The 23422-nt window shown below is 39.0% G+C and overlaps 1 protein-coding gene across 8 annotated transcripts; it reads left to right on the top strand.

Moving 5' to 3' along the window:
* Window positions 1-23043, top strand: LOC117987956 (uncharacterized). Of its 8 annotated transcripts, none has more exons than XR_011237428.1 (16): window positions 1-157; window positions 2728-2866; window positions 5617-5746; window positions 7398-7505; window positions 8293-8376; window positions 9402-9422; window positions 10425-10528; window positions 11041-11163; window positions 12549-12647; window positions 13112-13289; window positions 14035-14263; window positions 14649-14815; window positions 15219-15391; window positions 15715-15918; window positions 16195-18365; window positions 18816-23043. XR_011237428.1 is itself a non-coding variant. In XM_034975035.2 (15 exons), exons 1-14 carry the CDS (start codon window positions 446-448, stop codon window positions 15889-15891), a joined length of 1761 nt encoding a protein of 586 aa, XP_034830926.1. In that variant the 5' UTR covers window positions 212-445; the 3' UTR covers window positions 15892-15918; window positions 16195-23043. The 8 variants fall into 8 exon arrangements, 1 of the variants encoding a protein (XP_034830926.1); XR_011237427.1 differs by lacking the exon at window positions 1-157 and adding an exon at window positions 212-474 and having other exon boundaries at window positions 13145-13289; XR_011237425.1 differs by lacking the exon at window positions 1-157 and adding an exon at window positions 212-474.
* The last annotated feature ends 379 nt before the right edge of the window (window positions 23044-23422 follow it).

The raw sequence follows: 23422 nt of genomic DNA, 5'->3' as shown, positions 1-23422 counted from the left end.
AAACGCTGAAATAGTAATGGCGGATTTCATTTGTTGTGTGACAGGCAGCGTTTTTATTTACGTCGCTTCTAATGAATCGTAAATTTTATATGAAGTTATTATTAGTAAATTATAAAAACTTGACTTTTTGGTGGGTGTAATTTATCAACGGTGTGAGGTGAGTAAATGAATGTCGAATAATCTCGTAACGTGTGAATATCCGTGACCTTATTTTGGAAGCGGTACTTTGTTGTACCGTTAGACGGGCGCGTGGCCGTCCCTGAGTGTTGTGGCGAGAGTGCCGGGCGAACCGAGAGGGCCGTGCAACCCCTCCTCTCGCGATTTTCCTGGCGGTGGTGGAAGGGAAGGAGTCGGGAGCGGGAGTGATTTGGTGTATCGAAAAGCATATGGAGGGGATCCCGCATCTTGGTGGGGATGCGAATCGCGCCGCGTGAATCGTGATGGTATGGACACTCAGCTGGGCAAAAGGAACTGGTAGGGGTGAACAACCTTGTATCTTCCGTAAGTTCCGCCTACGAACGGAAACAAACGAAAATTTATGAATTAAAACACGAGAAAAATCCCTCCATTGCGTAACTGAGTCTCGTACAAAAACGGCCATTTGTAAGAAATAAGAATTTCTTTGTTTCGTTCGCTGCATGCTATGCTACAGTCACTTTGAGTTGGGCTGACCTTGTATCAAAGTTCAAATGTTCAAATTGTTATACTTATTTATATCTCGTTAGTGATTAGTCTTGCAATGAAAAATATAAACCTGTCAATCTATCTCAAGTTATTAAAGATACATACAACAAACAAAAGTTAACTACTGCATGAGTTATTAAATTGTACCTAATTTAATAACTCGTGCAGTAGGTAGTTAACTTTTGTTTTTTACATAAATAACGTCACAAGTCATAATTTATCAAAATAAAACACCTAGAAAACACCGCATGTAATGAAAATGATAATATTTGTCAAAGTCAGTTGAGATATTGCAAATAAACTCTGGCTGGGGGTGCCAGAGTTTAATTTGCAATAGGTACCTATCCAAAATTTTCCATGGAAAATACCTAAATTAAAAATTTAAAAGTTAAGGCGCGCAATTTTAACATGCGACATCTCAATAATTCTAAAGTTAAACCAACGCCACTGATCGCTAAAATTACAAAATACAATCGAACAGCGAGTTACGTATCGGAGATTAATTAAAAGTTAAACTATTCATATGTAGAGATTCTAGACACACAAACACATACATACAAATCCAAAGTTGGTATGTAACAAGACGATTACCCAACTAACAGGCTTCCTACAGTAACTGAACCACAACCACACCTCGCCTTGCTTGTGAAAGTACGGCAAAGAGAAAGTGAGCATCAAACCAAGTCGAGTAGTAACTATACGAACATACACTCGAATCTGCGCACAACCGAACAGACTAAACCAGTCAAGAATCGGCTCGGGTCTGCACAAAAAACTTTCTTTAACCCACTTTCTTCATAGTCGCGATCATCGGTGAGAGGCGAATCTCGCTCGCTGAAGTAATTTTAGTGTTTCGTGCTTGGTGGTCGGTAGTGGTGTGCCCTGGCCCCTACCATCGTTCCCAGTGTAGTCCCGATGGCCGGTAGTGGGATCGCGTGGGGATACGGTGGTTAGTGACTCAAGTGGGACAGTGGTTTCTTTTCACCCGCTGCGGCCGAAAAGTGGGTGAAGAATGTGTGATATGCAGAAAATGCCCTCAAGAGACGATGCCTCTTGGTAGGGGACCAATTATTTTTCATTAATACATTTATCTTCCCTTACATATGTCCTAGGCTGTAACCCTAATAAGTGTGTGGGTACCTAAGTTCTGCATAGAAGTATTTTTAAATACTAATACAGAAATCAGAATACCTACCTACTTTGCATAAAAAGAAAATTCTAATTACCATAATACCTACCATAGAATAGGGTGCCAGCTACCAACATTAATTTTAACTACCTATGAAAATATCATCAATTTAATGATAGAAAGTTACTTTTAAATTTTTGAGTTAAGTACATTTTTTACAGTAAAATTTTGAGTTGCTACAGTTTTTGAACGCTCCTCTTTAATCCCTGAGTAAAGATAAAAATTGAAACAGATCATCTAAAGTGGTTCCATAATTTTTAAAACTGTTATGTATAGGTACATATTCCAAATCTCTGATAAATTTTTGACTTGCTATTTACTGAGCAAAGGTGACCAATCACAAAAAAATTAAACTTAAAGGGTTAACTAGCCACTAAATATACACTTCAATATAAATGTAATTCAAATTAGTTATAATACTTAATGAATATAGTATTGCAATAGTTATTATTATTGCAATAGGTAGTTAAGAAAGTAGGAAACAACTAGCAACCTATATCATTTGTTAGCAGCCCGTTGAATTTGTAACTTTCTCAACGGGTTATAACACACCAATTGATGACTCAAAATAACTTGTAGAGCCTATGACTGAGTTTTCCTGTTTATAATCAATAAAGATTGGAGCTCATTACAGATATTCCCGATGTATATAATATAATATCTAATTCGATTCACCGTTTTCCTTATAAAACAGAAATATAATTTAAAAATGGCAATATAAAAAAATATTGTAATTTTTATAAAATTACTATGATATTCTTACTTACTACTTAAAACATGTTAAGTTAATGTTTTATATAATTTTATTAAAAGTAGCCGAATAGTAAATAAAAAATTGACATCTTTGTTTTCAGTGACGAAGACTCGGAGATGAATTTTGCTGCGTTCCAGGCAGTCGGTGGTCCAGGGACTCACTTCGTGACAACTGGGGGCCAGATGCCTGTAACGAAGATACAGCAGAATATGACCAATAATGGAACTGCTCTATCACAGGTAATGAGCCTCTCACTATACTCTATCCATGGAGAGAAGTTAGTATAGGGCTCTCTCTCTCTGTTGCATAATCTAAAATTATATAAAAGGACGGACTGACTGATCTATCAACATACAGCTCAAACTACTGGACGGATTGGGCTGAAACTTGGCATGCAGATAGCTATTATGAGCTATAACGTAGGCATCCGCCAAGAAAGGATTTTTGAAAGATCAACCCCTAAGGGGGGGATATAGGTGTTTGAAATTTGTTTAGTCCACGCGGACGAAGTGGCGGGTATGAGCTAGTCTAAATATATAAAAGGAAAAGCTGACTGACTGACTGACTGATTGACTGACTGACTGATCTATCAACACACAGCTCAAACTACTAGACGGATCGGGCTGAAATTTGGCATGCAGATAGCTTTTATGACGTAGGCATCCGCTAAGAAAGGATTTTTGAAAGATCAACCCCTAAGGGGGGGAAATAGGTGTTTGAAATTTGTGTAGTCCACGCGGACGAAGTAGCGGGTATGAGCTAGTCTAAATATATAAAAGGAAAAGTTGACTGACTGACTGATCTATCAACGCGCAGCTCAAACTACTGGACGGATCGGCCTGAAATTTGGCATGCAGATAGCTATTATTACGTAGGCATGCGCTAAGAAAGGATCCTTGAACATTCAACCCCCAAGGGGGTGAAATAGGGGTTCGAAATTTGTGTAGTCCACGCGGACGAAGTCGCGAGCATAAAGCTAGTAAATTATAAACATCTTACTCTAGTTAATTTTACAAAAATAAATTTAGTTTAGACCGTTTAGGCTTAGTTCCCTGTCAAGTAATAGAACATGCGAGCTCATAAAAGGTGAGAGTTCAACCACTTCCAATATTTGGTTAATCTAAAAATATCATTCGGAGGCGGCTTTCAGGTACTATTGTATTACCTAATAATATTGCAGAAATATGGCTATGTGGTCATAACTTTCACTTCCGCAAGTTGCAACTATAGATTTTTCTCATAAGAACCCTGAAACAATCGTACCTATTGTTGTTAAAAATTTCTGACTAAAATTCAGTCAAATGCATGAATAAAATAAATGTAGGTATATCTTAATTCATGCATTTTGATATTTTATTATTTAACTAGCTTATGCTCGCGACTTCGTCCGCGTAGACTACACAAATTTCAAACCCCTATTTCACCCCTTTAGGGGTTGAATTTCCAAAAACCCTTTCTTAGCGGATGCCTACGTCATAATAGCTATCTGCATTCCAAATTTCAGCCCGATCCGTCCAATAGTTTGAGCTGTGCGTTGATAGATCAGTCAGTCAGTCAGTCAGTCACCTTTTCCTTTTATATATTTAGATAAAGCGGCGGGTGAAGACTGTCTTGTTTTTTTCAAATATGCAAATTTTTAAAGGGGCGCCCCTTTCCTAGCTGTAGAACGACCTTGCTGTTTAAAAAGGGGTCTTTTCTAGCCATTGAACGGGTTTTATTTATCAGGGTTCTATTCAGACCTTATTTGGTTCGACTGCCATCTGTCGTGAATCGTGACGTTGATCCAAAAACTATAATCTTTATCGGTCGTGATACAGATAAATTTAAAGATATAAAAGAAAAAATAATGGTGTGAGTCGGGACATCATTAGTACCATTCTAAATAATATCTGTCCCGGCTGTACTCACGTGTGTAGTCGACGTTAGCCCGACTAGTTTCGAACCCATACTAGGTCCTTTTTCAAGGGAGTCCGTTCCCGGACGTACGGGGAGGGGTGAAAAAGGACCCCGTATGGGTTCGAAACTAGTCGGGCTAACGTCGACTACACACGTGAGTACAGCCGGGACAGATATTATTTAGAATGGAAATCACTCACGGTAGTTTAAATGCTAAAATCATTAGTACCCTTATTTTAAATGCGAAAGTGTGTTTGTTTGTTGGTTTGTCCTTCAATCACGTCGCAACGGTGCAACGGAATGAGGTGATTTTTTGCATGGGTATAGATAAAGACCTGGAGAGTGACATAGGCTACTTTTTATCCCGGAAAATCAAAGAGGTCCCACGGGATTTTTAAAAACCCTAAGTTCACGCGGACGAAGTCGCGGGCATCAGCTAGTCTAGTAGAATTTTTGGTTTGCTGTAAATCACACAATATGCAGTGTTACCTACCTTTTTAGTTGTGTATAAATTTGTAAACAAAATCAACGCATTTTAAATTAGGTAATGCCATTCTATAATAGTACTAGTCAATTTTAATTATTTAGCAGATTTATACATCAACCCGATACAGCCTGTTTAAGCCGCCATACGATTTGACCCTCTATATAGTCTAGTAACTAGTTCATCATATTATAGGAGTGTCCATCACTTTATTTAAATTTATTGCCTACCTTTTAATAAGTAGGTATGGCGAAAGACTAATTTTTACACTTTATTCTTTACTAGATGATGCCTGCAACTTCGTACGCGTGGATTTAAATTTTTAAAAATCCCGTGGGAACTCTTTGATTTATCGGGATAAATAGTAGCCATTGTCCTTCCCCAGGTTGCAAGCTATCGCTGTGCCAAATTTCGTCAAAATCGGTTAGACGGATGGCCCGTGAAAGGCTAGCAGACAGACAGACAGACAGACACACTTTCGCATTTATAATATTAGTATGGAAGTCTTTCCCATGATGCCAATAGACGATCCCTAATAAGTTTGGCGAAACCGAAAGATAGGCTAATCCTATCTCTAATCCTTAACCATTTTTAAAATTTTCTTTACAGGTGGTGGGCATGGTGGGCGGAGTGAACATGGGCGACGGTGTTCAGTACTTGCGCACGATCGACGGCAGCTCGCTGCAGGGCACGCCGCAACTTATATCCGTTCCTATCGCCTTGCCGGGGACCAAACCCGGTACGTAACCTTCATCCCTTTTTAGGGTTCCGTACCTCAAAAAAGAAAAACGGAACCCTTATAGAATCACTTTGTTGTCTGTCTGTCTGCTTGTCTGTCAAGAAACCTACAGGGTACTTCCCGTTGAAATGACGAAAAAATACGACTGTACTACGGAACCCTCGGCGAGCGAGCCTGACTCGCACTTGGCCGGTTTTTTTATTTTTTGGTATGGATGTTTTAGATGCCACAGACAAGCTTACTTGTCAGAATGTTGTTGAATCGGATGTACGATTGTACGCTACTGAATACTGATGTCCCCATCGTTAAAAGTTTTCTGCCAGACAACTTTGACGACCTCCCTGGCGCAGTGGTAAGCGCTGTGATCTTATTAGTGGGAGGTCCCGGGTTCGATTCCTGGCAGGGATTTGGAATTTTATAATTTCTAAATTTCTGGTCTGGTCTGGTGGGAGGCCTCGGCCGTGGCTAGTTACCACCCTACCGGCAAAGCCGTGCCGCCAAGCGATTTAGCGTTCCGGTACGATGCCGTGTAGAAACCAAAGGGGTATGGGTTTAATAAAAACTGCCATACCCCTTCCAGGTTAGCCCGCTATCATCTTAGACTGCATCATCACTTACCACCAGGTGAGATTGCAGTCAAGGGCTAACTTGTATCTGAATAAAAAAAAAAAAAAACCTTTATCCCTTTTTAGGGTTCCGTACCTCAAAAAAGAAAAACGGAACCCTTATAGAATCACTTTGTTGTCTGTCTGTCTGCTTGTCTGTCAAGAAACCTACAGGGTACTTCCCGTTGACCTAGAATCATGAAATTTGGCAGGTAGGTAGATCTTATAGCTGACATTTGGGGAAAAATCTGAAAACCGTGAACTTGTGATTACACCACACAAAAAAATTAAATTGTGGTCATGAAATATAAATAGTATTTTCCATTATCAAAGTAAGATAACTATATCAAGTGGGGTATCATATGAAAGGGCTTCACCTGTGGATTCTAAAACAGATTTTTATTTATTTTTATGAATCATAGTTTTTGATTTATCGTGCAAAATGACGAAAAAATACGACTGTACTACGGAACCCTCGGCGAGCGAGCCTGACTCGCACTTGGCCGGTTTTTTTATTTTTTGGTATGGATGTTTTAGATGCCACAGACAAGCTTACTTGTCAGAATGTTGTTGAATCGGATGTACGCTACTGAATACTGATGTCCCCATCGTTAAAAGTTTTCTGCCAGACAACTTTGACGACCTCCCTGGCGCAGTGGTAAGCGCTGTGGTCTTATTAGTGGGAGGTCCCGGGTTCGATTCCTGGCAGGGATTTGGAATTTTATAATTTCTAAATTTCTGGTCTGGTCTGGTGGGAGGCCTCGGCCGTGGCTAGTTACCACCCTACTGGCAAAGCCGTGCCGCCAAGCGATTTAGCGTTCCGGTACGATGCCGTGTAGAAACCAAAGGCGTATGGGTTTAGTAAAAACTGCCATACTCCTTCCAGGTTAGCCCGCTCCCATCTTAGACTGCATCGTCACTTACCATCAGGTGAGATTGCAGTCAAGGGCTAACTTGTATCTGACTTTATAAAAAAAAACTTCTGATAAATTAGGTAGGTACCTAATTAAATCGACTAAAAGGCAAGTTTCAACTTTTTTTCACAGGAGATCCTCAGCCAACCGTGCAAATCCAAGTGTTGGGTCCAAACATGACATTGCAACAGCAACAGCCCAAGTACCAAATGCAGATACCCATCCAGGGCTTCCAACAAGGTAAGAAAGAGGTATTGATCTTACACTAATTAAGTTAATTCCATAATCCATACTTCCATACTAATATTATAAATGCGAAAATGTGTCTGTCTGTCTGCTAGCTTTTCACCGCTCAATGGTTTAACCGATTTTGATGAAATTTGGTACAGAGGTAGCTTACATCCCGGGGAAGGACATAGGCTACCTTTTATCCCGGAAAATAAAAGAGTTCTCAAGGGATTTTTAAAAAACCTAAATCCACGCAGTCGCGGCTATCATCAATTATCAACGTACAGCTCAAACTACTGGACGGATTTAGTTGAAATTTTGCATGCAAACAGCTATTACGACATAGACATCTGCTAAGAAAGGGTTTTTTTTGAAAATTCAACCCCTAACAGGGTAAAATAGGGGTTTGAAATTTGTGTAGTCCACGCGGATGTTATTGCGGCTATGGGTGACGTTCATCAAAGAAATAGGACTACCTAGAGTCAAATGTACTAACATTTGACGTCTGCCAGTGACGTTGAAGCCTCGAAATTTTATTAGAAGTTCCCTAACTGTCGGGAAGTGTGGCTTAGTTCTGATGTCTAAAATAAAAATAAAAATAAAATAAAAATCTTTTTTATTAAAATAAACTTTTACAAGTACTTTCGAATGGTCGGATGCATCTACCACTGGTTCGGAATGCCTTTCCTACCGAGAAGAACCAGCAAGAAACTCGGCGGTTGCTCTTTTCAAATATTTGATATAGGTACAAGATTATGCCATGTATAAAATAGTATTTTAAAACAGAAACATTTTGCAGGTGGTGCTGTTCTCACACTAGCATACTCGCCTGACGCGAATGACGGCGGTGGAATACAGCTTATTGGAAACTCGCTGCCTGAAGGTTAGTTCTTGCCTAAACTCCTAACTTTACTACTTTACCCACGGAGAGAAGTTAATATTGGGCTCTCTTTGTTACGTAATTGGGTCTACAACAAAAAAAAAAAATCTCAACTAGCTGATGCCCGCGACTTCGTCTGCGTGGAATTAGGTTTTTTAAAAATCCCGTGGGAACTCTTACTTTCCGGGATAAAAAGTAGCCTATGTCACTCTGCAGGTCTTTATCTATACCCATGCAAAAAATCACGTCAATCCGTTGCACCGCTGCGACGTGATTGAAGGACAAACTAACAAACCAATTAACCAACAAACCAACAAACAAACACACTTTTGCATTTATAATAAGGGTACTGATGATTATTAAATAGATGGTATTCCAAAATACGTAAAATTCACGTCCTTTGTTAGTTTTAAGTGTAATGACCATTTTTAATTTTCGATTAAACTAAAAAAGTACGTCATTACTCATTATGATGTGACGTCACATTCCAGTATTACTATACTAAGTGCGCGTTTTGGCGTTTGATAAAAAGTTACTGATTTGACTAAGTAGGTAGTTGTCAAATACCGTATTGAGAATCACGTAACCGAGAACCCTATTATTAATTTGGATATAGGGCTAGTTTGAAAGTACTAATTAATAAAACCCCAGAGAAAGGAATAAAGAATGTCTGTTTCCAAGGTATTCTAAGGATTAAAAGAATTAGTTTAGTTTATAGTTGGAAATCATTGAAATAAAATGCTCTAAGTCAATGTTGGAAATACTTTTTTTTTTTGAAAGAATATTAGCCATGTTAAATGACTAATATTCCGCTTTCCTCTCCAACTAAGCGTAAATCTTGTGCTAGGAGTAGGTACGACAATAGTGTAACGGGCGGGGTTTGAACCGTCGACCTTTCGGTTTTCAGTCCACTCCTGTACCCGTTGAGCTATTGAGGCTCAAATATTAATTAATAAAGAATAGAAAAAATTGTACTGAAAGGATAATTTTAAATTTTTAAACAAAAATAATAATAAATTTATGTCCAGGTACATACAGGATGCGAACAGGTGATTAGACTTTGCTAAATATAATTTGTGTTCTAATATTTTGCCACTTTATTTATTATTCACTTGTCATTCATATTGTTTTGCACTTTTATCTAACTTTTCATGTTGTATTGTACCCAACCACCATCATTCAAACCTATTTTGGTAACATTATGACTAAAAAACCGGCCAAGTGCGAGTCAGGCTCGCGCAACGAGGGTTCTGTACTAGAGTCGTATTTTTTCGATATTTTGCCCGATAATTCAAAAACTATGATGCATAAAAATAAATAAAAATCTGTTTTAGAATGCACAAGTTAAGAACTTTCATATGATACCCCACTTGATATAGTTATCTCACTTCGAAAATTGAAAATACTAATTATTAGTTCATGACAACAATTTAATTTTTTTTGTGTGATCTGACCCTATATTCACCTACCTACCTGCCAAATTTCATGATTCTAGATCAACGGGAAGTACCCCGTAGGTTTCTTGACAGACAGACAGACAGACAGACAACAAAGTGATCCTATAAGGGTTCCGTTTTTCCTTTTGAGCTACGGAATCCTAAAAATAATAATAATTTATCCATTTATTTATAAATAAATGTTGTTTCTACCCCAGAGACAAACGTGCCACCAACTTATCTGTTCAGGTGACAGTGTTGCTAGTAGAGAATTTGCCATTGCTATTCATGAAATTCGTCAAAAAAAAATTGAATTAAAATTCTTTCAACATAGCGAAGATTCAATATAACTTAATTATATTCCAACTAGCTTATGCTCGCGACTTCGTCTGCGTGGACTACACATATTTCAAACTCCTATTTCACCCCATTAGGGGTTGAATTTTCATAAATTCTTTCTTTTTTTAGTTTGAGCTGTGCATTGATAAATCGGTCAGTCAGTCAGTCACCTTTTCCTTTTATATATTTAGATAAAAAAAAACGTCAGCTCCATCAAGGACAGCGCCTTAAAATGGTGTTTTTGGCATTTGAGACAGTAAACGATATATTGTCCAGGTCTGCAAATACTGTCCGCGTTGCCGCAAGAGATGCAGCTCATTCAGCCGCAGCAGGCGCAGGACAGCAAGGAGCAAGTGCAGCAAAACTTGCAACAACATCAGGTATAGTCATCATTTTGTCTGGTGGGAGGCTTTGGCCGTGGCTAGTTACCACCCTACCGGCAAAACTGGGCCGCCAAGCGATTTAGCGTTCCGGTACGATGGCGTGTAGAAACCAAAGGGGCATGGGTTTAATAAAAACTGCCATACCCCTTCCAGGTTAGCCTGCTTCCATCTTAGACTGAATCATCACTTGAGATGACCAACAGATGAGATTGCAGTCAAGGGCTGACTTGTATCTGAATTAAAAAAAAATAACCATGATCAACCCATCGCCGGCCCACTACGGAGCACGGCTCTCCCCTCAGAATAAGAATGGTTCGCCACACTGGCCAATTGCGGATTGGCAGACTGCACACACCTTTGAGAATATTATGGAGGAACGTTCAGTCTAGATCTATTACTTGACAAGAATGGTTATATTGGATCTTATTTTTATATCGCTCATTTGTGAGGCAGAAGAAGAGCAAAATGATGATGATGCAGTGTTCTTTAAATGTTTTTTCATTTTGCAGGTATTCATAACACCGAACAATCAGATAATAATCAACGGGCCGGACGTTAAGGGGCAGATGGTCAATAACAACCCCGAAATTACGAACGTCGTTATTAAGGAGGAGTGCGACGAAAATGACGATGTGAGTAACTGTTCTTATTCATCTATCCATTTCAGCATGCAATATAAACCATTTTAAGGGTTCCTTACCTCAAAAGGAAAAATGGTCCCTTGTTGGACCACTTGACTTTTCGTTCTCTGTTGTCGTTATTTATTGTGCAAAATGACGAAAAAATACGACTATAGTACGGAACCCTCGACGCGCGAGTCCGACTCGCACATTGCCGGTTTTTGTATATTTTTTGCCATAATGTTAGCATTTATTGTATTATTTTAAAGTCGTCCAAACTTTTGAGTGAGGTCCAAGTAATATAAAGTTGTATATTGTATGTTGTGTTATTTTGTTGCAATCTCTTTAAATCTACTTCCATATTTCTCAACTCCACGATGTAATTGATTCATCAAATATTGAGAGTAATTAATTATTTGGCAGCTCTAGCCCATATTGACATTGTTCTTAGGAGGTTTTAAGGTTTTAAGTGTTCTAATTGATTTATGTATTATCTAATTTATGATTGTAACAAGGTTTTATATATATATATATATATATATATATATATAATTTTGTAAAATAAGCAAATGTAAAATAATATTAAAATTACTTACATAAAATAATTCTAATATAATATTGCATGCCTTAGTATATAAGGTATTTGGCTGTACCATCACAATTTATGACTAAGGACCATTGTAAACCCAAATAAGCAATAAATAATTTGATTGATTGATTGATTGAGACTGATCTATTGAGTGACGTAGGTCGTAGGCAGTGGTGATATAGCTACTAAAAAACGAACTGAACACAAACTGAATGGAATAGAATAGAATATAATAGAATGGATTAGAATAGAATAGAATATATTTTTATTCAAGTAAACTTTAAGTAAGCGCATTGGAATCGTCAACTACTTTAATTTACCACTAGCGGAATGCCGTTCCTACCGACAAGAACCAGCAAGAAACTCGGCGGTTGCGTATGGTCGGTGGAACTTATGAATAAACTTTTTGCCGACTCATTTTCGACTTGCGAGGTTCATCATCATCAACCAATAGACGTCACTGCTGGACATAGGTCTCTTGTAGGGACTTCCACACGCCACGGTCTTGCGCAGCCTGGATCCAGCGGCTCCCTGCGAGTCTAGGTCTGATGTCGTCCGTCCACCTAGTGGGGTGTCTTCCAACGCTGCGTCTTCCGGTGCGAGGTCGCCATTCTAGCACCCTGGGACCCCAACGTCTATCGGTTTTACGAACTATGTGACCTGCCCATTGCCACTTCAGCTTTGCAACCCGTTGAGCTATGTCGGTTACTCTAGTTCTCCTACGGATCTCCTCATTTCTGATTTGATCACGTAAAGTAAATCCAAGGTTGCGAGGTTACATTCACTGATTTGTTATTGTTGTCTTCAGGAGAGTTCTCAAGGCACGGAAACGAGTGAGAGCATACCTTGGCAGCTCGGCAACTCCTCACAGGACCTGGTCAAATATCTCAACACGTTACCACCGCAAGTAAGTTTTACATTGAGTTGCTTTTTGTTTTTTATAGTTGCTTTTTTTTTGAACGAAAAATGCGTTTAGATTGCACACTACACCTGTATTTGTGCAATTGGGTAGTTGCCTACTTTTGAATTTGATAAATATTATTACTTTATTATAAACTAGGATAAAAATAATGACGTACACTGAAAAAATTAATAAAATCCAACAAAGATTTACAAAGTTACAGGCATTTTAATTTTGGAGTGGGAGGGTCTTCTATCCCTTTCTCGCAAAACGAAAATTTGTATGAAACCGCACGCATTTTAATATTTTTTCAGCGTACGTCATTATTTTTATCCTAGCTTATAATAAAGTAATAATATTTATCAAATTCAAAAGTAGGAAAATCCCAATTTCAGCAGCTAAAAGATTTAAAAACTCCTTTATTTTATGTGGTTAGGGCATAATTAAAAATGTTGTTATTGTTGTTACAGCAAAATTTAGAAGTGATGCAAATGTTGTTACAGCAAACACAAGCCCTCCCCGCCTCGCTCCAACAGTTCCTGCGCCTTAACCCGGCCGATGTGAAGCGAAACGACGTCACCATTGACGTGGAAATGACGACGGATGACGACAAGAAGAATACCATTATTGAAACGGGGATGGACGAAGGTATGTAAAGAGATGCATTGTCGCTACAATAGTTTCTGCGCTATAACCAGGTCGATGTAAAGGGAAACGACGTCACTATTGAAACGGGGATTGACAAAGGTATGTTTGTAATAAGAAGTTATGTATTGTGCGCGACTGCGCCTTAAACTGGCCGATGTGAAGCGGAATGAAATTCCTATAGATATAGTTCTTATGTAAGGACTTCCACACGCGTTCTTGTGCTGCCTGGATTCTGCGACTCATTTGGTGTCTGTTCACCTAGTGGGGGTGGGAGAGGGGGGCGACCAACGCTGTGCTCTCCAGTGCGAGGTCGTCATTCCAGCAACTTGGGGCCCGAACGTCTATCGGTTCTTTATATTGTAGTTCTTTGAGCATTTGATAAAGATATTGATCCATACACAATCAGACAATAAAATAATAGTCTCAACTTTTTGATGTATTTAGTTTGAAAAATCGATGTCGATCAAAATGCGTGTGTCAATATCACCACCTCCAGAGCTAAACATTTCGCAACACAGGCTATTAGACCGGGACCCAAGGACCAACATTTGGTCAAACACCACACCAGCGTTGGCGGGTATAGTTCGATACCAAAGGATTTACCCGGATATTTTTTTTAAACAGACTATCTGAAATTCCTAAGGACCAAACTCCGATTAACCTAGAAAACTTTCTAAGAGCCAGCACCCACTAAATCCTCCAGAATACAAGCTTGAAAGTTTAACAAGTCTAATTTCTCTTCCAGAGCATGAGATGCCAATCCAAAACAAAAAGAAAAAGAAATACAAGAAGAAACCCCCGAAACCCGCGCGACCAAAGCCTGGACAAGTCGTCATAGCCACTGCAGCAGATGGGACACCCATCTTCTGCTGCCCCGAATGTAACATGGCATATCCCGAAAAGGAACAACTCGAGATGCATCTTTCGGTCCATAAGATCGAGAGGCGGTTTATTTGCGGCATCTGCGGCGCTGGGTAAGTGTGATATCTTCGGCAAGTCTTTATAGTGACCCTGGAATATGATACACTCATCTTTTGCCCCGAATGTAACATGGCATACCCCAAAAAGAAACAACTGGAGATGCCTCTCCGTCCACATAATCGAAAGACGGTTTATTTGCGGCATCTATGTCGCTGGGTGTGAAATCATTTTAGTTTTCGGTGATGTCATAATCTCACAGACTCCTACAGATCTCCTTATTTCTGATTTGATCACGTAGAGAAACTCCGAACATAGCTCTCTCCATCGCCCGCTGAGTCAGAGCTTTCTTATGGCGCCCATAGAGGCCATGTTTTAGATCTATATGTCAACACGCACTGGTTCATTATATTATAAAAAAATGTATTCTCTTGGTTGTAGACTGAAACGCAAAGAACACTTAGAGCGACATAAATTGGGCCACAATCCGGAGCGGCCGTACGTGTGCGGAGTTTGCGGGAAGGGCTTCAAGAGGCGCGAGCATCTCAACTTGCACGCTGTCATACACTCCGGCGTCAAGACTGAGATGTGCGGACAGTGTGGCAAAGGTACAGAGTGCTAAAGTGTGACCTTGTCCATAAAAATGTATGAATTTTGGCTCATACTGATCCAACTGTACTTATTCCAGTTGTATTACAAAATCTCTATGTATAAAAATGAATCACTAAATGTGTTGCTCATCGCAAATCTCGAGAACAGCTGAACCGATTTCGCTAATTCTTTTTTTATAATATTCCTTGAAGTACGAGGATGGTTCTTACGGAGAGAAAAATTTAAAAAATTGTAAGTATTAAAATTAAATCGACTTGTTAGGCGGTACGAATTTCGCCGGGTCAGCTAGTACTTAATAGTAACTTTCAGATACAGAAGGATCACTCGTCAAAGAGGACATATTGCAATTTCACGGCAAATTTAATAGAATTGGAGCTTATCGTATATTTCCGTCACCAGGTTTCTACCGCAAAGATCACCTTCGCAAACATACACGCTCGCACGAGTACAAGACAGCGCGCGCTCACGGCGACGGCGCGGACATGAAGACCATGCAGTCGACCACCAACAACAACGTCACCACCAACATCACCACCGGCTCCAACACCATGATGCCGGAGATTACTATACACGTGAGTTCATAGCTGATAACACCACCCTCACAAACAAACTCGTTCGAGTACAACGCCGCATGTGCTGCCAGCCATGTTAGTCTGTGTCCTGAGTGATGGCGTACCGCGCAGGCAGAATCAATGGCGCATTAAACATGTCCGGAGTTTTGAACGGCCCATAATCTTAGGGCCCATATTAAAATCGGCGTAAAAATCCGCTCCGCAATCCGTATACGCGGTGCGCCGTCACTCGGGACACAGAATTAAACTTTTCAGTAATTTCTAGATCCATCATCCTCACATTTCAGTGAATCTAATTAATTAGTTATTTTTTAATTTTACAGGTCCCAACAAGTTCGAGCCTCCAAGTGCCCGTCCAAATCAACATCCCCCAGCACGTGATGTCGTCACTCGCCCTCGCTCAGGCTGCAGCAGGCAGCGTGCAGCACGACAACAGTGACGCACACGAGCAGCTCAGCGCGCACGCGCAGATCGACGCGCTCCTAGCGCAGCACACGTGACGTCACCGGTGCGGGCCGCGCTCACAGGTGTGTGACGTCGCAAGTCCCACTAACACCTTATACACAATATAGAGAATCAAGATCAGAAAATGCGTCCGGCGTTCACTACAACCCGTGATAACAGGCGTACTGACAAACGGACGCGTCCATACAAGCGTGCACTGGTGAACTCAGCCTAAGAACCCGTTCATACGGCATTAACACCGCACGTTTTGTGCAGGATAAATCTGACCGAATACGTAGTAGTGGTGCACTTACTGAGTATAGAAATAAACATATTTATTTAAGCTTTTCTTGTTACAGATTTCGACACACACTCCAAAAATGAGAGAAAATCAAGTAAGGTTGCTTATTTCCGCTTAACGAAGATATGCGTCATAAATTATTAACGTATGTGTTTGTATTGTACGTCTCCATAAATATATTCTCAACTGAAAAAAGTGATATATAAACTTAATCGAGGCTTTTTTAACCACGATTTCGACTATCCGGTTCGAAGGATCATAAAAGTAAGGTTTGATTAGTTACTTGAGTACATTGTTACGTAAGCTTTATTTTCTAGATATTTCATATTATGTACAGTATAGTATAGTACAGGCACAGCCAATACGAAGGCGATTTTAATATACTGGCGCAGCAGCCTGTGTCAGTGTGACATATCTGCGTGTGAATTACTTTCGCGCGATTTTTAATCGTATTAATTAAGGGCTAGCCCACACTGCGAAAAAAACCCAAAATTATTTTCGCACGATTTTTTTATCGTCATAGTGAATAAGTCCACACTGAATCTAGTCCACACTGGGAAGAAACTGTGCGATATTTTCATCGAAATTCTGTAATACACGATATTTATGCAGGCACACTAAGGATATCTTCGCGTGAAAAATGTCGCTCGGCCAAATGTCGCAGTGCGAGCTGATTCTAAATCAAGCTGTCATTGCAATTCGCAACACAAAGTTTCTAATTTGCAATTATACTGTATTTTACTTTGCGCGTTTTTGAAATCGTGGGTTCGATTTTCAAGTATGAATGAAATGAAGTAAATCACGGTAAAATAGTCGCGCCAAAGTATTTCTAGCGACTAAAATACGTAACGTAATTTATAAAAATGCAGTTTACACGTTTTAGTGTTAAGACCTGCAGAAAAATATTGTACAGCACAGCTATTGGAAAATTAATAAGATTAAGAGCTTTGTCGTTGCAACAACTGTTGCATATTGGAACGATTTAACGTCAATTGACGACTTACTTTAGTACTAGTTTTACTTTAGTAGTAGTAGTTTAGTAGTAGACGACGTACTTTTTTACTTAGAGTATACATAGCGGTGCAATCGTTAACACGTTTGTAGTTCGAGAAAACGTACACAGTTTTTATCGTGTGGTGTGAGCGGCTCTGTACCTAGTCTATGCGCAACTACCAACAATACGTAATCGGTAAGACCTGCAAAAAACATGCGGTGTTTAATGCTGTGTGAACGGGGTCTAGGATGGGGCCGATTTTTTTCAACAGCAAACTTAATGTTTTACTGATAAATAAATTAAAATTTGATATTTCGACAGTGATTGTATAGGAAATCTGTAAAGATGTTAAATTCATTCGTCAGTTAAAGTTTATTTGGCGATTGACAAATCAGTCCTAGAACATAGAGGTTTTCCACATTCATTCATTGGTTTAAGTAGTAAGAAATAAATAATAAGTGCGACGGTCTTACCTAAGAATTTTTATATCAGAGGCCTTAGGAACTTGATATAGCAAACGCCTCGGACCCAGTGAAGATAAAATGTATGGTGCTCTAGTTAATGCACCATACAATACTATGTTTTGACAATGTTATGTTTTGTCTTCATAGCGTCCCGCGCCCAGAGCGTTTACTACATCAAGTCCCTAAGAGCGATTACGCACTGCATCCGATCAGAGTCCGTGAGCATACTTTCCTTTTTAGGGTTCCGTACCTCAAAAGGAAAAACGGAACCCTTATAGGATCACTTTGTTGTCTGTCTGTCTGTCAAGAAACCTATAGGGTACTTCCCGTTGACCTAGAATCATGAAACTTGGCAGGTAGGTAGATCTTATAGCTGACATTTGGGGAAAAATCTGAAAACCGTGAATTTAGGGTTAGATCACACAAAAAAATTAAATTGTGGTCATGAACTAATAATTAGTATTTTCAACTTTCGAAGTGAGTGACTATAACAAGTGGGGTATCATATGAAAGGTCCTCACCTGTACATTCTAAAACAGATTTTTATTTATTTTTATGCATCATAGTTTTTGAATTATCATGCAAAATGTCGAAAAAATACGACTGTAGTACGGAACCCTCATTGCGCGAGCCCGACTCGCACTTGGCCGTTTTTTTTATTGTTTTGCATGGTAGCTTATGACATAATATTGTCGTAGATAATCGCTGGCATTCTCACGGATGACGGATAGAACTCTGATAACGGAAGTGCAGTGCGTAATCGCCGTAAATGTAATAGGCTACTTGACTCATATCTAATTTCGTCCAATAAATGATTATTTATTATAGTATTTTGCTTAAGACAACGAAATATATCAATAACAATTATTAAAAACGCAGGATGGATATATAAATCCAATTTTAAAAAAGACAGTTTTTATTTTTATTTGAAACGCAGAAAACGCTGTCAACCATGATGTGACGTCATTAAATATGTAAACAAAGAAATGTCATCCCTATGTCACGGAAGTTTATGCTGTTGTTTACAAATGCATGACGTCAGAGCACAGATAATCAATAGGCCAAACATGGCCGACAGTGTTTTCAGCTGTCTATGAAAAATATATTTTTAAATTAAAGTTTTACGGTTTTTAGGGCGCAAAAAAATATAGTGTTAATTTTTTCGATCTAATAGGACAAATATTAACCATTTAAGACCAACTTAAAAAAAGTGTCAACTAGCCTATTCCGGTGTCACGAATTAGATGTGAAAACTCACACTAGGGCCTCAGTTATGTGTACAGTCGGCCAGTGAAAAATGATTTTGTTGGTTTTGTAGAGTTAATAAGGGGCTATTTTCAATAGCTTAAATAAAGCTGCCCAACATTTTTATTTTCTGTTTAGGCAATACCTCCTAATGGTTAGAAATCAGACCTTAGAAAATTAAAAACATAACTTTTAGGGGTGTTAAGTGTGTTGTAGGGGGTGTTAAGAATAAAATAATCTTCTATCCTTTCCTTGCCAGTAAAGAAAGAAATAGATGGTTGATTATATAAATAAAAACGATTTAACTCATGGTTATCTCCATTGGCTGAGTGTCGTAAGTCGTAACATACATACACATATCAATATAAGCAGTGTTGGTACAGTGATTAGTTCGTATATAGATTAAATCGTAAAAATACGAAACAATAACTTTTAGAAGTTTCTACTTATCTAATTATATTTTTTTATAGATCTGCCAGTTGTAGTGTTTGTCATTAATTATTATCATTACACTTATCGCACTTACTTAACTACTTTCTTTACATATTATCTACTCCTAAATTAAAATCAGTACCCTTATTATAAATGCGAAAGTGTGTTTGTTTGTTGGTTTGTTGGTTTATTGGTTTGTTGGCTTGTCCTTCAATCACGTCGCAACGGTGCAACGGATTGACGTGATTTTTTGCATGGGTATATATAAAGACCTGGAGAGTGACATAGGCTACTTTTTATCCCGGAAAATCAAAGAGTTCCCACGGGATTTAAAAAAAACCTAATTCCACGCGGACGAAGTCGCGGGCATCAGCTAGTTATATAATAAAAGGAAAAGCTGACTCTCCAGGTTTTTATCTATACCCATGCAAAAAATCACGTAAATCCGTTGCACCGTTGCGACGTGATTGAAGGACAAACCAACAAACCAATAAACTAACAAACCAACAAACAAACACACTTTCGCATTTATATAAGGGTACTGATATATAGATGTAATGTCGATAACCAAGTGATAGTATATAGTGACGCATGATTGTACCTGAAGGTTGAACTTGAAACGGATATGAGAGGTAGCAGTTCCTTTGTGTGTATGTCGTATGAACCCGACGCATACTGCGACGTCAAAAGCTGCGTTAGTACAAGTACTATTACATAAGTCTACACTTTAGTGGCTAGCTTATTCGAGGCTGAGGATCATGAGGCCTCGGGTTGGAGTCCCGAGTTGGGCCATAAAAGTATGCGGTTTTCAGTACCAACCCTGAGTTGGAAGTTGGCCGTATTACGGCCCCGTGCCATGCCGGAAAGCACCTAAAGCCGTCGGCCCTGATCTCTCTCCGGTATCGGATTGCCGTCCTATCGGAATATGAGAGTGCACCTGAGTTTGCGTACCCAGTATCACTATACTGCACATCTACTAACTAGTTTGTTAGTCCACGTTAAGACTGGCCGTCATGACCGAAATTCGGGCAGGGGGACCGAAGATAAGACTTATGTTCCTTTTTTGTTGAAAGATTAATATTACCGAATAAATAGTGGCGCATATACACTGAGTATAGAACCATTCACACGATTAAAACTGTGCAGATAGATACGTTTTTTTGCACTACAATCGACGCGTGCATGGTTCTTTATTATACCTACTCGATGTATTCGCCACTACGTGTTTGGTAAGATTTATCCTGCAAAAATGTGCGTTGAAAATGTCGTGTGAACTGAGTCTAATTACTGCGTTTCGTTGTGTTTATGCGCTGCGGACACACTAAGGTATCTCTACCTTTAGGGGATTTTAAAGGCCGGACCGCTTTACAGCGGCGCTAGGCGCGTCGTTTCAAGTCAAAATAATCTCTCGGAGGCAACTATGACGCAACGCGCAGCAACGCGCTGTGCAGCGTCGTCGCTCTAGCACGCACTGCACCATACGAAATGACTGAAATAATATTATGACGTTTTGTGCCGTGCTGTGCAGCGCTGCGTAGCGCCTCTGTAATGCGATCAGGCATTAAGTCCGCAGACTGCAAAGTTTTTTGATCCATTTGGATACTAGTATTGCAATATAAAAAATGACAAAAAGTGGTTTGAAATTCCAACTTTTCATCAGACGATATTACGCGTCAGCTTTAAATATAGTTGTAATTTAATGTAAAATTGATTTCGAATTATATTTTTGTACTTAGCTATAAGCGTTCGGCAGTCTCTACACGATCGAGAAAATCGCGGCGACACGCTTGGGAATATTATTTCTTTCGTTCTTTTATACAGGCTTACTAGTACTAGATGCACAACTAAATACTTGAACACTAACATTCTCTCTAAACACTGAAGTAATTTTTATTTATAATTATAATTTAGGATATCTCTACTGCAGTGGTCGTTGCTATTCGCTCACTCGTGTAGACATCGCCTTAGGGCATCGTTTGATTACAGACTTTAATCCGAACAATTGAATTGAGGTGCTCTTAAAGTGTTGTATTCTAAACGTTTTTTTAAGAATTTTGTAGAAAATTGTACATTTTTAGTCAATAAGTCAAATTAGACGCTAATACCAGTAATCAGTAATTAACGAGCACAGACTAAAGTGAAAGTATAGACAGGTCCTTAGAAGCAGTTTTAGAAACAAAGCCGATTTTATCACTTGCATTGTATTAAACGTATTGCGAATTTATACTATGTGTATGAGTGACACGTTACATACGCTGCTTCAGTTTTAGGTCTTAAGGATCACGTTTGTCCTCCAGGACTATCTATGTCTTTACTGTAGTCTGTGTTTACGACTAAGTCCATAAGCGGGAATGTTTTCCATTTTGTCAGTGTAGTGTTTTGTAAGTAGGTACTGTAGTTTATATTTATCAGTGCATTTAGGTTTAGGTTTTTGAATAAACAGTTATTATATTGTTGGTTTGCAAATACACTACAAGAGCTGTAATATAATAACCATAGATTAATTATTGGTCTCGCTCCGCTCTACGTAATAACTATAAGGAAAGTTTATTCGGCTTATTAGGCAAAGTGATGAGGATATCCATGGGAGAACCATCTAAATGGGTTACGAAGGGGACCCACAGGCAAAACTGATCTCAGAAGGCGCCACAAGAGGCCCGGCCCCTGCAAGCTCTCATGTTCATAGTGATTCAGGAGGTTTCATAGTAGTGTGAAGAGGCTCTCTTGGCACTTGAATGACATTGACAGGGGGGCGCTGTTGGAGAACAAAGGCTTAGAATATTCAAACAAGAACAAAGGGGACACTTGACGGCAACGTTAGTTCCGATTTTCACCACGCGCCAAGATAGCCTTGTCGCACTGTATACATGATGTTTTAATTATTATGGCGTTTGAAAGCTCAGTATAACCCGTTCCACAGTGCCTATAGGTACATATATGGTGGGCACTGTGGATCCCCATTGCCAGGGCACATAGTTCGATAAAACAATAGCTGACATTGAGGTCCCAAGGTGCTAGAATGCGGCTCAACCGAGTTTCATAAAAATGATGCGTCATAGAGTCAAAATAGAGAAAAAATCAAAATGGCGGATTTTAATGTGCGGGCTGAAAAGAAATTTTTTTTCAAGACCCTCGAGTAGGGTATCAAAATAAGGGCTTTAAAAGGAGAGTTCGAAAATATATACAATCTATATGTTTGAATTGAAATCATAAAAATATCCGTTCCTATGTCCGCTCCTACGAAGATGTAGTGCGTGCAAACCTCAGTGTTTTTTTGAAAACTTTTGTTGTATAATAAAACTTAACTTATGTCTAGGCTTTAAAAACCAAATGAGTTTCTTCAAAAATTTACACTGGATGCACTGTCAAATTAAAAATGTTCGAATTTCTCTTGTATAACGCGTAAAATTTAACTCCTCTCGCGCCATTTTTACTTTTTGTGTCAAATTTCATGTCATAGTACGATTTTGTCTTTAGTCCTTATTTGAAAGGTGAACCGTACTTTTGACCTGACCGTTGACCCATAGAGTTAAAATGGCGCGTGAGGAGTCATTTTGTACGGACTGTAGGTAATCTAGAGATAAAGTTAACCAAGTTAGATTGTTATTTTTATACATTTTTTTACTGTGTAGTTTCAAGTATTATAAATGTAATGATTTGTAAAGAATATTATGTGAATTAGCTTCCGTTCAGGAGGTGAATTGTATTTTTTTTGTATGAAAACTTATTTGTTAATGATGATTGATGAGATTAAAAAAAAAAAATTACCTACTGATTTTTTATGTTTGTGTTTATTTATCTTGCCAATATTCCTATCAGTAGATATAAGTCCCGCAAATTGCTAATGCGCGTGGCCGCCATTTTAGTGAAGTCAGCACTCGACTGAAGTTTCGAGCTGATAGTAGATATATTTTTACATAAATATACGTTAAATCGATGCTAATGAGACATGGTTTTAGCGCAATAGCAATTTGCGGGACTTATATAAAAGAAAATTTCGCAACTGTCAATATAGTCTATCAAAAATTGATTCAACTTGAATCTTATGGGACTTTTTTGATAACGAGGTGGGTATTTGTGCTGCTCTACTTATAGTACGCGGCAGGTCGAGATGGCGATCGGGGTGGGGACGCCTCGCACACCCATTAAGC

Source organism: Maniola hyperantus, chromosome 13, assembly GCF_902806685.2.
Source record: "Maniola hyperantus chromosome 13, iAphHyp1.2, whole genome shotgun sequence".
NCBI classification, from domain to species: Eukaryota; Metazoa; Arthropoda; class Insecta; order Lepidoptera; family Nymphalidae; genus Maniola; species Maniola hyperantus.
This window is presented reverse-complemented; position numbering and strand designations above follow the sequence as displayed.